The following is a 15458-nucleotide window of genomic DNA, read 5'->3' on the forward strand; positions in this document are numbered from 1 at the left end:
TTCAAAGCTGATGTGTACTCTTCCATAATTTTAATAATCTTTTAGAGAAATCCTATGACAATTATACCAACAAGTTTTTTCAAACAACCCCCACCACCACCACCCCTATGATCTGCTTGTCCATATTCCCTTCACCCTTTCTTCTGCTATTATTACTGGCATTTCTGCTTATACTTCAAAGTAAAAAGCAATTCCAGATTACAGCACACTTAATGGCCCTGCTCCATAGCCTGGCCCCTCGTTGATGAAAAAGGGGAGAAGCATGAAGAACCATCATGGGTTGAGATCAGGCACTGCCAGAAGCCCAGCTTGAGTTTTAAAAACAGGCTCTTGTACATGTTCCTGGCAGATAAATCTTCACTGGCTTGGAGAACAGGAAGGACTATTTTACAAACACCACTGTATTTGAATTTCTAGAGGCCACCCAGGCCAAGAAGACATCCCTAAGAGAGAAAAAGACATACACAAACTTAGAATTGCAGCTTAGATATATTCTTTTTTAACTATCTTAAAGAAGTTTTCAGTTAATTTCTTGTAGCACCAAGGTCAGATGGTATCACCCAGTAGGAATATTGGGGCAATTGGACTAAAAGTCAGAAATATAGGCATTCCTAGTTTCCTGAAGAGGATTTGAGATAGAAAATAATGCTTTGTTTCATGGATGTAGGTAAATCCCAAGGAAACTTGGGGAGATAGGAAAATCTTCAGGACTTCTCCCCTACCTCTACCACACTTAGCACCTTACTGTGCTACTTACTACTGATCCATTTCTCCTCAAATTGTAGTTTCCTAAATGGTCTGACTTGCACTAAGGAGATAAGCTAATATTCAATCAATAACTGCTTAATGCACTGTCATACATTTAAAGAGCATACATAGAGGTAATGTACCTAAAAAGTATGAACTGCTAATTATGTCATCTTTGTCTATGTGGCAAATGTAAGCTCTTTTTAAGCAGGAGAACTTTTCTAATAACCTCTATAATCAAACATATATACAGCAACCTACTCTAAGGTAAGATAATACTGATAGGCTCAGGGTTACCATCTTTTCCAACAGTTAATTTAGCAGTACTTAAATTATGAGGAGAGAAACTGTAACTCACCTGCAGTGCTTCACCACACACTCATTGCTGCAGTACTCATTGTCCCAGTCCTTACTCACAACCGGAGGGTTCTCACAACCAGACCTCACACATCGTGGCTGGGGTGAGAGCGTCATAGGAGACCCGCTCACCAATTCAACATCCATTTGAGAAGGCGACTCAACCTATGAGAGGAAGAGAGCACCAAAGATGGATTAGATTTGCTACCTACTAGTCAGCCACTAGTCAAGTTAAGTCTGGGACCCAATGGAGGAACAGGTGTTAAAATCCCTCACATGGGTGTAACGTTCCAAAAGAAGGTGAGTTCCTGGTCTCCACCTCTACATCCGGCTTTAGAACTTTGCCAAGTAGACTGACAAGATTCTTCCCATCGGGAATGCTGGCCATATGCTAGTACATTTGACCCTTTTAACAACTCAGGTTTGAACTGTGCTGGTCCACTCATTCGTATGCAGATTTACCTGCACAGTTCAAAGGTGAACAGAATTTTCGATTCATAGTTGGGAATCTGTGTATGTGGAGGGCTGACTAGCAGTTTTACATGTGTGCTCTTTAATCTTACTCATCACTGACTTATTCTACACTTGAATGATAGTCCTCTGAAAATATCAAAGGAATGTGAGTAGAGGTTGAGTCACCTCAACTAAGTTTGTGGGGCAAAGAGAAGACAAAATGTGCCATTAGCAAAAGAAAAAAAGAACTTGGAGAGTCATAGTTTCCTCCTGATGGGTATTCTTTACTTTTCTTTAAAATTACCACTTTCAGTTGTGATACTAGTCTCAACAGACCTGTATTTTAAAATGACTACTGGTCACGTACAAGTTAAAACTAGGGTAACTGGCATCTGTTTATATCACTTTGGATTCATTGATATAAAACAATTGAATGTTTCTAGCTATATCCCGTATCCATCCCCCACTTTTAAAAACATCAAGCCAAGCAGTCCAGATATAGGAGAAATGGGAGGTATAGCCTAAGCCCATACCTCTCTAGTCGAACTACAGTATTCTGATTAGTTAAGGAGTAGCCTAGGACAGGAGGCCTTCTTAATGCTTCTCATCAAGAACACTACATAGTATCATGGGTGAGACATGTCACAGTCACAGAGAACTGTCCTTTATAAGATGTTTCATACTTCTGGTTCCAGGCATTAAATGCTAGTAGCAACCCCCGCTTTTATTGGGTCAACCAAGTATGCTCTTATACATTTCCACTGGTCTAAAGGAAAGACGTGCAAACAGCCTCACCTCAGGAACGACATCTGTGATCATCTCACAGATTGTCTCAGAAGAGGTTTCCTCCACTGTATGGGCCTCAGGGCTGTTGTTCATGGGCTGTTCAGGACTATTTTCCACAGCTGGTGGAACTAAGGTAGTCTGCATTTTCAGAGTGGGTCCAGGCACAATCTTGATCTGCAGGGGAGGTGGCTGTTGCTGTAGATTGATGCGAGCTTTCTGAGGTGGAGGCTGTTGCATGGCCTGCAGTGGGGGAGGCTGCTGCAGAATGGTCACTTGCTGCTGAGTGGGGGGCTGAGGCATCTGTTGCAATGGAGGGGGTTGTAGTCGGGGTGGAGGCAATTGCATAGAAGCAGCAGCTGCTGCCGCTGCCTGCAATACTGATCGAGTGACAATCTGGGCTTGTTGACTGGGCTGGATAGTAGCTGTGCTGGTTTGGCCTAGTTGGATCCCCCGGGAGGTCACCACTGTGGCTGGGATAACAGTAACCATCCCTCCTTGAGACATGGTGATAGATGAGGGCAACATCTGTTTGGTAATAATCAACTTGGTGATATTAGGCTGACCCCCAGCCCCAGAAGATGCCTGGTTTGCCACATAGGATGAAAGAGTAGAGTTAACAACAATGGAAGGGGACAGGGCAGGAGGCTCTGTTGAAGCTGGTGCTGGAGATGCTGGGTCAACAGTAGTGACAGGAGGTGGAGAAGGAGTCTGTGATGGCGGCACTGGATCCAATTCCACTGTTTCCACAGTGGCCTAAAGAAGGACAACAACAAAATGTCATTGGGAAATTTACTCTCTTCCCTAGGACATATTCATATTCACTCTAATCACCTCCCAAAAGATACAGATTAAAGAAAGAAAGAGGGCCGGCCAAGTGGCACATTGGTTAGGAGCTGGCTTGGGACACCAGCTCTAAGCAGCAGGGTCCCGGTTCAGATCCCACATGAGGGCCAGTGACGCTGTGCCCTCTATAGCTAAGATGGTGAACAACAGCTTGACCTGGAGCTGGGCTACCGTGAGTGACCAGCAGCCAGCGTGAGCAGCCAGCAGCCGGTGTGAGCTGCCAAGAGCCACCGTGAGCGGCTGTCCAGAGGCCAGCGACCAATCTGCCACACCCGGGAAGAGCGCAATGATAATACCAACATGGGCCAGCGAAGCGACGTCCTCCACAACTAGACTGAAGAACAAAAGGACAGCAACTTGTCTGTTCCCCTTCCCTCGATTCCCCAGCGCTGTTCCCCTCCCTCACTTCCCCAATAAAATCTTAAAAAAAGAAAAAAAAAAAGGAAGGAAAGAAGGAAAAGAGCAGCTGTAGGTGTTACCTTGGCTAAAGTAAACAATGGGATAAACTCAGAAAGAAAGACTGTTTGGCAAGGTTTATGATGGAAACAATGGGAAACCATGTTATACTTTCAAGCTTTTACTACACAGTATCAACAGGTTCCACAGGTTTTTGGTAGTATTCTTATAACTGGTAATCTGCTCAAAAAAATTTTTTTATTGGTTTAAATAAATATCCACCTATCCTAACCCTCTTACCTGACACTCTTGATTGTCTTTGTAAGCAGCCAGAGCTTTCAGATACTCTTTCTTGGCAGCCTCTGTTTTCCTCTTATACACCTGCAGGAAAGACAGTTTAAAAAGAAGCCCACACTCCTAGAAAAGACTGATAATTCTATTCATCAATGAATGGCATTTCATCTCAGTCTAAATATTGACAACTCCTTTTAGTAAATACACTTCAGAAAGCTAGTAATCAAGACAGTCCCCATGGCAGACTTTCCAGTGACCATTCATCTGAAAGCCACCCAATCAACAGGAGTCATGCTGGAATAACTACTCTTCCAAAGTAACACCAACTCATGTCTGCTTCTATTACCAAAACAAATCCTTACCCAAAGGCTATATGAGGAGTCTGCTTGGTCTGGGATCATGTCTAACCGGTATACTCTTCCTTAAGGCATGTGTTAAATTGTTTACAATGAGAGCCACAAGATTTCCCCCCTGAAACCTACTTCCCCTTCCTTTGAATCTGGGTTAGCTCTATGAATTGCTTTGACCATTAAAATGTTAAGTGACACAAAGACAATGGGACATCTTTTGTTCGGTTGGAACATTGCTGTAAGTGTGCCATACTGCAAAGAAGCCAGTCTAGCCTATTTGGAGGATGAGAGGCCATGTGAAGGAGAACTAAGGCATCTCAGCCAACAGGTAGCACCAACTGCCAGACATGGGAACAAGGTCACCTTGGCCAGCTGTAACAGCTGTCATTTGACTACAAAAACAGGAATGAGCCCAGGCAAGAACACAGGAAAACCACCCAACCAATTTACAGAATCATGAGAAATAATACATTGTCATTGTTTTAAGCCATTAAATTTGTGATGCTTCATTAAGTAGCAAGAGATAACTGATACAAGTTATAATACATATTTTTGTTTCAAGTATTAAGTAGTGGACTCACTTTTACATAAGACCTGGGTAGTCTACAGTAATAATTATAGCCATCTTCAATTTCAGTTGTATCTTCATTTCTTTGAAATCCAGATTAAGTTCAGGGAGATTAACCATGGTTTTCAGGTTTAAAGTAGGCCAATGAGAAAATCCCAAACTAAATCTAAATCCAAACTTGATAGTGGATTTTAGAGTTAACCGCAGCATAACTATCAAGAAATAGCCTAATTTTACAGTGGAAAAAATAAAAAATGAAGCTTAGAAAAGTTAGATTCAGCGTTTTCACAACAATTACTGATTAGTAATGTTTATATGGGTATTCTGGACTCGCTATGGCTGCAGCTTCTACGACCAAGGATAATCCATGAATGCCATTAACTAAGAGCAGATATTAAATAAGACATGTAAGAAAGTTAAAACTTAGTTTTTATCCCCTTAAAAACTTCTAGAACATTCACTATCCACTAGTTTCTCATTATTTGTTCACCTGTTTTTGTTCTTCTCCAAGACTGTCCCACATGGAGGCCACAATTTTTGAAACTTCCCCAAAAGTGGCATTGGGATTCTGTCCCTTGATGGCAGCCTGTGTATCACGAAAGAATAAAGCATATGCTGAAACTGGTTTCTGGGGTTCATTAGGATCTTTCTTTTTTCTCTTCTTTGGGGTCTTCTGCTTTTTCCCTGCTTCCACCACAACTGTCTTCTGGCTGGGAAGTTGCTGCAGGGAAGAAAAAAGAGAATTACAAGAAGGAAGAGGGGAAGTATCATGTCTGGAGAACTGTAAGAAAAGGACTTTTATATGGGGGAAATGATCTAGCCACATGGATGGAATTTTCAGATGTGCTGAAAATAGAGGCAATAGGATTAAGACATTAGTAAAGTATGTAAAGACCAATAAGAATGGAGACTGGGAGGAGCATTATAAACTGTAAATTGAGAGGCAGGACCCCATACCCAGAAAAGAGCACAGGGGATGATAGGGCAGGAGTAAAGATACAGAGTAGCTTTGTATGCCAAGAATTTTATACCAGAATATCATGGCAGATTTGATTTTTGGCAGGGAATGCCTCACCCTCCGGAAATCCTCAACACCATCCTCATGAAGTGAACTAGTAGGTGAAGGGGTGGTTGAAAGACGATCCTCAGGTGATTGGGCAGGTGGCAGGATGGTGCCACCCCCTAAGCTCAAACCAAGTTGAGAACTCAGTTCTGACTGATCAATGGTGGTCAACTGGCTATGCCCCATCAAGCCAGATGTCATGTCTGTCATTGGTACATCAATTGTAACAGGTGGGTTGGCGCTATACTGAGTTCCTATAGAATGGTCCAAGTCCTGAGAGAAGCAGAAGGACTAATTAAACACTAAATATAAAAAACACCACTGTTCCCCCCCACCCTGAATTCAGGACAGTTTATAAATCCCCTGCTCACCCACACTGTATCATCGTTTAAACATCAAATAATTTGTCTACATATAAAACATAGTAAGCTTTTAAAGTACAGAAATCAGTAAAGTCATTTCTTTGTACTCAAAGGCCTATTCCAAAATAACAAAAAATAACGAGAAGTCTTAATTTTGGACGTTAATTTAAAGAGCAAATAAATTATTCAGTAATCTGGAGATAGTGATGATACACAGGGTGACAACTTCCTCCCTCTACCCTCCTAAAATAATGGAGTTTAAAGTTGCAATACACAGGCAATCAGAGTAAATAAAGCCAATGGTAGAGATGTTTGGTATCAAATATAATGCATGGAGATGTGCTACTGTTGAGATGTGCCGGAAGTCCAAAATACTCATACTAATTCACAATCAATACATTTGGTTTAGACTGTTCTTGACTAAATCGTTCAATGTGCCAGCTATCATACTCACATTTGAATATGGATGTGAAGGCCATATTAGAAGGGGGGGAAAAAAACCTTTTCCTTTTTCCAAAAATCACAATAAATCATTTTCATTTCAGGGTTAACATTAGGCATTTCATAATCTTAAACCATTTTTCAAGTAAAATTGATTCAGATGATAAACTTCATTCATTCAGGAGAAATTAAGTCTTTGTTGATGAACCTTTGGCCACAAGAATGAGAAACAATACCCACATGTAGCAGGGAATAGAGAGTCACTTTGGTCTCTCCTAACACCATTAAGCTTGGGTAAGCCTGAAAATGTTTTGCCCCTTACCATGGTCAAGCCCCCACTCAGGAGCCCCCCGCCCTGCTCCATCAAGCCATGGGTCATGCCCACAGGCATGTCCAATGTCTGGACCCCATATTGGGCTGAAAAGCTGCCATCCTGAGAGGAGGAAGGGTCTGCCAGGTCATCAAAGTGGCCAACCACATCTGAGACAGCCAGTGAAGGATCAGAATCCAAGGAGATAGGCGGGATTTCAAATTCTTCATCACCCAAGCTTGGTGTATGGAATGTCTGTAGAGGGGGAAAAGGAAAAAGAATTAGAGGAAAAAGTAGGAACTGCATACTGCTAAGTGAACAACGTGGCTAGGTACTGAAGATTCTCAGTGTACCTCTTTCCAGCTTGGATCCTATTTTTGTTATCAATTTCTTAGGACCTATTTAATGTTACAAACAAGCCTCTCTTCTTCTTCATACCCTTGATCATATGGCACATACAAGGATGCCAACATTAATCAGTTTTTAATTCTTTTATCTCTTTTCTACCTTTAACCACCGTTACCAACTATTATGCCTGTTGTTTTAATGAATGATTCTTTCAGCACCATTAGTAAGGACCCAGATTTTATAACCCGTTTAGCTATGATGCTTAAAATTTTTCTAAAGATTCTGATAGTTATTTCATGACTACTACACCTGAACGGTTAAACCACAGCAATTCATTGTCAACCAGACAATTATACTTTGTTGCTTTAAGTTCCTTTGAAGCAGATCCTAAAAGGTACTGTCATTGGAACCTTATCCCCCTCTAAAATGTAGGCACTTACTTCCTATCTCTTTTCCATTTTAGAAATTTTGATGTTAATAAGATTCCCATTTGTGTAGGATTTTTGGAAAACCCAACAATGCCAAGATAAGGATTAATAATGAGGAGAAAAACCTTCATAAAAGGTATAGCCAAAAGTCAAATTGGTTTTCTAACAGTTCCTGAGCACATTTCTAGTCTTGCTCTGACCAAGCCTTTCTGAAAGTGAGGAAGAAAAAGATTACTCCAGCTGGCTAAAGACTCAATCCCTTCCTCTGAGTCCAACTACAATAATATACTATTTCTTTTCTGAATGTGTCCACCATTCACGGAGCTAACAGACCAATGTCTGACGTAAGATAAAATGCTATGGTTCCTTTTTGACACTAAAAAACTAAAATGCCGTCTGCAGCAACAGAGTATTATAAATAATAGCAAGAGAGATTGGTGTCAGAGATGTGGGTTCAAGTCCCGGCTCTGCCATTTACTATATGACCTTGAATGAGCTTTCCTCATCTATAAAATGGGAGTTGTAAGGTAATTACAATGTATATAATGTAATTGTATTTTTCTTTTGAGGATTAATGGGATTTAGGACACAAAAGCTTATTATATTGCCTGATATATATAATAGTTTAATAATTGTCATTAACCATTGTTATTAATATTAATATCCTAATTATTATTAACTTGCCACCTGTCCCAACCAATTATCATAGGTACTTGAAATTTTAAAAACTTTCAGTTCTATCAATTTGTCACATGGTATAGTAAATATCAACGATTCTGATCAAATTCAATAGGCACCCACATTATTTTTTCATGACTAAATACTACATCCTAAGAATTCCTTGAGGTCTTTCTAGATCCAGAAAGGGTCTCACTAATAGCATCATTTTTATTTTAATGAAGATATTGCTAAAAAGAATAGTTCCAGCTAATAGAAACCAAGGGGGGTGGGGTTGGGGGGAGTATGTCTGTGAAATGCCCAATCTCTGAAACACATTTGCAAATAGAAATGTTTCCTAGAAGACAAAAAGATATGTATATAGCTTCATGCCTACATTTTCCTCCTCTAAGATCCTTACTATTTTACTTAGTATGGTACAAATTTGGTAGTTGTCTGGGCTAATAACATGACAGTAGCATAAGGAGCATAGGAACAGGAAGTTCTTGATGGGAAAAACTAAAACTCTCCCCACGAACTGAGCTTTTCTCAGTATACAACTCATAATTTTTACTATTGTGTGGAAGTTCTTAACTTCAGATCCAAGACTGAAATTTCAGCTTAGATTCAGGTAAGCATTTTTCAGGAACGGGGAACGACGACTTTTTTTAACCAAATTCTCATGCAAACAAACAAAAAAGCTACAGGGACAGGAAAAAGGATCAGGGGAAACATTTATTGTAACAGATTATTAGTTATATAATAATGGTTTTCAATTTTTTTAAAAGATACAAATTGATTTGGCAAAGCAATAAATAATTTGGCAAAAGCAACAAATTTTGCTTACCACAACAAATAAAAAAGCAACTCTGCTGAGATGTAAAAATGATACTATTTGTTAATTAAATCTGAAAAAGAATAAAAATTCATATCCAAAACAAGAGACCAGTGTTCTACAAAGGACTGCCCCTCACAAACCATCTGCAGTGCTCTCATGGACTACACTAAAAAAAAGAGACATGCAGAGATTCCATTGTATGGAATTAACAAGGCATTCCTTCTGTGCACCACCCCCTGGAAACAGCTTTGTTATTCAGTATCCATGGCTTTAACGGTGTTTTTTGGGGGGCGGTTGTTTGGTTTATTTGTTTGTTTCTTCCTTAAAGTAAGAAGAGTAAAATAATGACAATGATTAATTTGCTGTGATGTTCGGTATGTTTTCCTGTGGCTTGCACAATCAACAACAAAGATGTTTTGTATGCCATATTGTGTAACATTTTGTAATAAATTTTTTATGTCATCAATGCCATTAGATTCTAATTTATCTATACTTAAATCCAATTGATGCCACTTAGTATGTCTTGAGTATTTTTTGCTAAAATTCAATATAATGGTAAATTTATTACCATGTAACAAAGGTTTAAAATAAAAATAATGTCATTTATGTACAAAGCAGCTTAAAATGTTATTAAAGTCATAAAATAGTCAAAATATCAACTTTTTATTTTTTGTGGAATTTTGACACATTTTGAAAAAAACTTGAAATCAATTAACGCAGTAAAAGAGTTAATACAGAAGGGCAAACCACATGCTAGAATAAACAAAGATTGACTATATATTGTTTACTGTCACAAATGATCTGTAGGATTATCAATAGTTATTTTATTTTAGTACATCTACTACATAACTAGATCATACTCTAGACTGTCAAACATAAAACAAAACTGTACCAAATATTAAAGTAAAAATAAATGATGTGGACATAGAAGGAGAACACAGGAACACGATGCAGCTACCTTCTCACTCAGCTTTATTTTCCTTTTCTGGTAAATTCCTAGGCCTTTTAGGGGGAGGAAGCAGTTTGGGAATTACAGTTTATAAGCAAAGATGCTTACCTACTGAGAGAACCAAAAAATAAAAAATTCCATTTCCCTCCCATTTCACATTGCCCCATATCAAGGCACACATTCCAGTATTTCTTCAAATAATTTCTTGTGTAGATTATTCATTTTAAAATTTATTTTAATCCAACACCTATTTATTCAATAGTACACTGGTATTATGGGTTATTAAAATAATTGTTCTTAAAAACTGTTATAGTAGTGAAATTTTTAACAATTCAGTTTGAAATTATTACCTGGTTCTAATGTTATACTTTTTCTAATTAAGGACAGGTGTACTTATGACTTATTATTTCCCCAAAGTGCTCAAAGCACAGTATCATTATATAAAAAAGTCAAGCTGAAGGAACGGAAAGATTAAACTCCCTTCAAATTATATAACTTCCCTATTTCAAGCAATACTGTAACAGATGCTAAGCGTGCCTCTCTGGACACATATTCTTTAAAAATTATTATTTCTTATTTTATTGCGGTATAACTTATGTACACAAATTTTAAGTGTATAGCTCAATGAATTTTTACATATGTAAACATCCAATTACATACAGATCAAAGGTACAGGACATTTCCATCACTCTAAAAGAATTTTCTCATACTTCTTCCCAGTCAACACTCCTTCCCTTCTGGAACAGATGCCACTCTTCTGATTTTTATCACTATAGTTTAGTGTTGTACATTTTTTTTTAGGTCTTTTTAAAAAAATTATTAGTTTCAGGTGTACAAAACAATATACTCATAGTGATTAGACATTTACACACCTCACAAAGTGATAATCCCAACAAATCTACTGCCTATCTTTACACCGTACATAGCTATTATAATACCATTGACCACATTCCCTATGCTGTACTTTTTACATCATGTGACTGTATATTTTTTAAAATTATAGTTGACATTCAATATTATTTGATATTAGTTTCAGGTGTACAGTGTAGTGGTTAGACATTGATATAATTTATGAAGTGATCTCCCTGATAAGTCTAATACCCATTTTACACTATAGTTTTTACAATACTGACTATATTCCTCATACTGTATTTCACATCCCATGACTATTTTGTAACTACCAATTTGTACTTCCTATCTCTTCACCTTTCTCACCCATCCCCCCAACTCTCCTCCTATCTAGCAACCACCAGTTCTCTGTATCTATGAGTCTATTTCTATTTTAGTTGGTCATTTATTCTGTTCTTTAGATTCCACTTACAAATGAGAGCATATGGTATTTGTCTTTCTCCGTCTGACTTATTTCACTTAGCATATTTTCTAGGTCCACCCATGTTGTTGCAAATGATAAGATTTCATCTTTATGACAGTAATATTCCATTGTATAAACGTACCACAATTTCTATATCCACTCATCTACTGATGGACATTTTGGTTGTTTCCGTATCTTGGCTATTGTGAGTACTACTATAGTAAACTAAGGGTGCATGTATCATTTCAAATTAGCATTTTGGATTTCTTTGGATAGATACCCAGGAGTGGAAATGCTGGGTCATAAGGTAGTTCTATTTTTAATTTTTTTGAGGAAACTCCATACTGTTTTGCATAGTGGCTGCACCAATTTCCAATCCCACCAACAGTGCACAAGGGTTCCCTTTTCTTCATTAAAAACACTTGTTTAGTATTGTATATTCTTGATCTTCATTAAAAAATGAACTCATATTGTGTCTACTTTTATGTCTGGCTTCTGTTACTCAACAATATATTTTTGAGATCACCCAAGTTGCATTTATTAGTTTGTTCTTTTTTATTGCTATGTATTATTCCTTTTTACAAATGTACCAGTTTATAGATATTTGGGTTGTTTCCGTGTTTAGCTACTATGAAAAAAGTTGCTGTGAACATACATATTTTTGGTGAATATATACATTACATATATGTATATGTGTGTGTGTGTATATATATATTTATATATATAAATATACAAATATACATATATTTATATATATATATCAAGAAGTGGAATTACTGGGTCACAGGGTAGATATGTTTATCTTTAGTAGATACTGCCAGTTTTCCAAAGCGGTTGACTCACTTTACGCTCTTACCAGCAATGATTAAGACTTATCTCCATCCTTGTCAACTCTTGGGATTGTCAGTATTTTTAATTTTAACCATTCTGGTGGCTGTGCAATGGTATCTCATTATGATTTTATGTCCCTGATGAGTGATGATGACACTCTTTCACATGCCTAATGGCAATCTGGATAACCTCTTTTATGAAGTACGTGTTCAAATCTTTTGTCCATACTAAGACTTATCGGGGTGATCACTTCATAAGTTATATAAATGTGTAATCACTATGTTGTACACCTGAAACTAATATAATAGTATATGTAGAAGTAATTGAAAAAAGAAAAACTCTAGTGATGACAAAAAAAAAAGTTAATAAGGAACAGAGATGGGATTTGAACAGAGGTCTTTCCATCACTGTGCACTGCCTCCCATCATGACTCTGCAAAGGATTCAGCACTTAGAAAGTACGCAATAAATAAATCCCTAACAGCAACCCCAAAAAATTAATAATAATAATAATCTCGGGCTCATTTTTAAATTGGATTATTTCTTTTATTCCGCAGAAGTATTAGATATATTCTGAATATGTCAGATATAGGTATTAAACTATTTGCTTGCAGTCTGTGGAGTGCCTATTTAATTTCTTAATTATGTCTTTCAATGAAAAGAAGTTACTAATTTCAATGAAGTCCAACTTTTCAATTTTTTTATGGTCAGTACTTTTGTGGACTTCTTGCAAGAAAACTAAAAATCACTCTTTTTTTAAAAGAAAAAATTTAAAATATTACCTTTACCTAGTTCTACGAGGCTCACAGTAAGACCAGATACAACAAAAATCACAAACCAATTAAAATTAAGGTTAGAAAAAACCAAAACGGGAAGGGAAGGTGAAGAAATTGTTTTACTATTTTTTTTTCCCTGAGCCATCCTGCCACCTGTTGGCAGCTCAGCAGCTGCTCAGCTCGGGCCAGGAATCGAACTGCTGTTCCTCAGAGCTCAAACTCTTGAGCGAGCTCTTAACCAACTGAGCCACTCAGCCAGCCCCAGGACAGTGAAGAAATTGTAATAAGGAGAACTGTTAACAATGACAGAGTCCTAGGCTAAAGGAAGCCATTAAAATTTAGTTATGAGCTTCTTGGCAAACAGTTTTGTTTTTTAAAATTTCTCATAATTATAAAAGCAAAAACAAAGGATAGACTCATACCTGGAAAGTTTCTTGATGAGGCCAATGTGAAATTTACAAACACTCTAAATAAAGAAATTTAAATTCTGGAGACCTGATTTAGAATAAATTGGCAAAATTGGCAATGATGGACTTTTCATGTGGATGAGGCCAATGTAAGAGTTACAATACTTCTAACAATGAAATTAAACCATGGGGATATCACTCAGAAAAAACTGGCAATGAAACTATAAAGCATCAGATTTTAGTTTTACATAATTTCTAAATTTGCTGCTCATTTGATTCACACTTTCCTCTGCTTAGGAAAATAATAATAATAGCAATAAAGAAGTTAAAAACTAGGTGGCCAGTTAGCTCAGTTGGTTAGAACGCAGTGCTCATAACACTAAGGTTTTCAGTTCGATCCCCGCATAGGCCACTGAGCTGTGCCCTCCACAACTAGATTGAAACAACTACTCGAAGCTGTGCCCTCCACAACTAGATTGAAACAACTACTCGACTTGGAGCTGATGGGTCCTGGAAAAACACACTGTTCCCCAATAAAAAATAAAAAAAGTAAGTTAAAAACTAGCAATTGCCTCATATCAATCTAATTCTCATCCATGAAATCGTTACGATTTATAACAGGATAAGCCCATTCAACAGCAATTGAGAATTCTTGGTACAAAAAAAACTGATGCAAATGGTTCACACCACTTTTGAAAAAAAAAAAAAGTCCTGAAAAGACGGTAGAAAGCTCAAGATCTCACAATTTCTCAAAGACCATGAAATTTATTCTTGCCTATTCCATCTTTCTCTTTGCCTTGCCTAAGCAAATGATACATATCTATATTATGACAATTATTTCAACCAAAACTTTTCCACAAATACTAAAGGACCTCACCATAACCATTACTTGTACTTTACAACATCGTAAGACACTATTATTACAATTATTTGACAGCTGTGGAAACTGACATACAAAGGTGACCTAACCTCCCCAAACTGAGTCACTGGCAAACAGAAACACATGTTCTACTTCCTTCATGTTTTCTGGCAACAATTTCCTTTCACCCTTCACTAGCAAAACAAGCTAACACCATGTACATAAACATAACTATTAACTTTAAAAAAAATCACTGCGTAGCAAATTAAAATGAAACAAAGACCCCTTCAACAAAGTTTGGTTCAAGAATGAACAATGCCCACAGTTAACCCCTGCTGGGTAAACTCTCATCCCAATTTCTTTAGCTGAAATATTCTCTTCCCTCTTCGATTCCCCAAGATTGTCGTAGTTATTTCTCCCCAACGTAAGGGGACAGCCAAGTCCACTCTGTCTTCCAATCCAGAATCACTCTGAAATACGCCAGCTCTTTCCAAAGTCCTGCTTTTCTGATGACAGCAGTTTCCTGGGTCTTCCCCTTAGTCCTCATAGGCTCTAGAAGCAGCTGCCACTTTTCTCTAAACACCAATCGCGGCCCCTGATTCCCATCCCCCGGTCCCTGGCGCCCTCTCCTCCCCACCACCCTACCCCACCACTGCCTCACGCCCTCCCCACCGCCCCCAGCATCGGCACCTCGTGCTCACCTCGGCCCCTGACAGGAAGGGGTGCGAGGGCCCTGTGATCGTCAGGTAATTGTCATTTCCTCCGGGAAACTGGAAACCAAAAGAAAGCCGCGGGGATAAGTTAGGGGGAGCAGGGAGTTAGCTTGGAGCGACGGATTCTGACCCCGACATTCTGACAACACTCCCCGTATCCCGCTCTCTCCCGTCCTGTCAGCCGCCTCTCCGCCCAGCTTCCCGCCTGTGCTTCAACCAGGTCGGTCGCACTCTCTCGTCAGCCTTCTTAGCGCTCAGGTTCCTACCTCCATCTTCACACAACGGCTACCACCGTCTCAGTCCCCTCATCGCTCCCACCGCCCCCACAAGACTCGGAACTGCCGTCACTTCCGCAAGGACGCGCGTCGCTC

General features: G+C 38.5%; 1 protein-coding gene across 2 annotated transcripts; it reads right to left on the reverse strand.

Annotated features, from left to right (window-relative positions):
- On the reverse strand, window positions 1–15449 carry TOX4 (TOX high mobility group box family member 4). Of its 2 annotated transcripts, XM_019628742.1 has the most exons (9): window positions 15354–15449; window positions 15076–15144; window positions 6983–7225; window positions 5870–6130; window positions 5285–5515; window positions 3883–3963; window positions 2353–3096; window positions 1106–1269; window positions 1–443 (listed from the first exon to the last, which is right to left on the reverse strand). In XM_019628742.1, the coding sequence occupies exons 1-9, from the start codon at window positions 15357–15359 to the stop codon at window positions 383–385; spliced, it is 1860 nt and encodes a 619-aa protein (XP_019484287.1). In that variant the 5' UTR covers window positions 15360–15449; the 3' UTR covers window positions 1–382. The 2 variants fall into 2 exon arrangements, with proteins under 2 accessions (XP_019484287.1, XP_019484288.1); XM_019628743.1 differs by lacking the exon at window positions 15076–15144 and having other exon boundaries at window positions 14–443.
- Between the last annotated feature and the right edge of the window lie 9 nt (window positions 15450–15458).

This window comes from Hipposideros armiger, unplaced genomic scaffold (genome assembly GCF_001890085.2).
Source record: "Hipposideros armiger isolate ML-2016 unplaced genomic scaffold, ASM189008v1 scaffold_807, whole genome shotgun sequence".
Taxonomy (NCBI): Eukaryota; Metazoa; Chordata; class Mammalia; order Chiroptera; family Hipposideridae; genus Hipposideros; species Hipposideros armiger.

Coding starts and splice junctions, on each gene's coding strand:
- TOX4 (XM_019628742.1), bottom strand. Junction 6,131..6,982: donor TGAGTGGGGGCTTGACCATG/GTAAGGGGCAAA, acceptor TGCTTCTCTCAG/GACTTGGACCATTCTATAGG. Junction 3,964..5,284: donor TTGGAGAAGAACAAAAACAG/GTGAACAAATAA, acceptor TCTTTCCTGCAG/GTGTATAAGAGGAAAACAGA.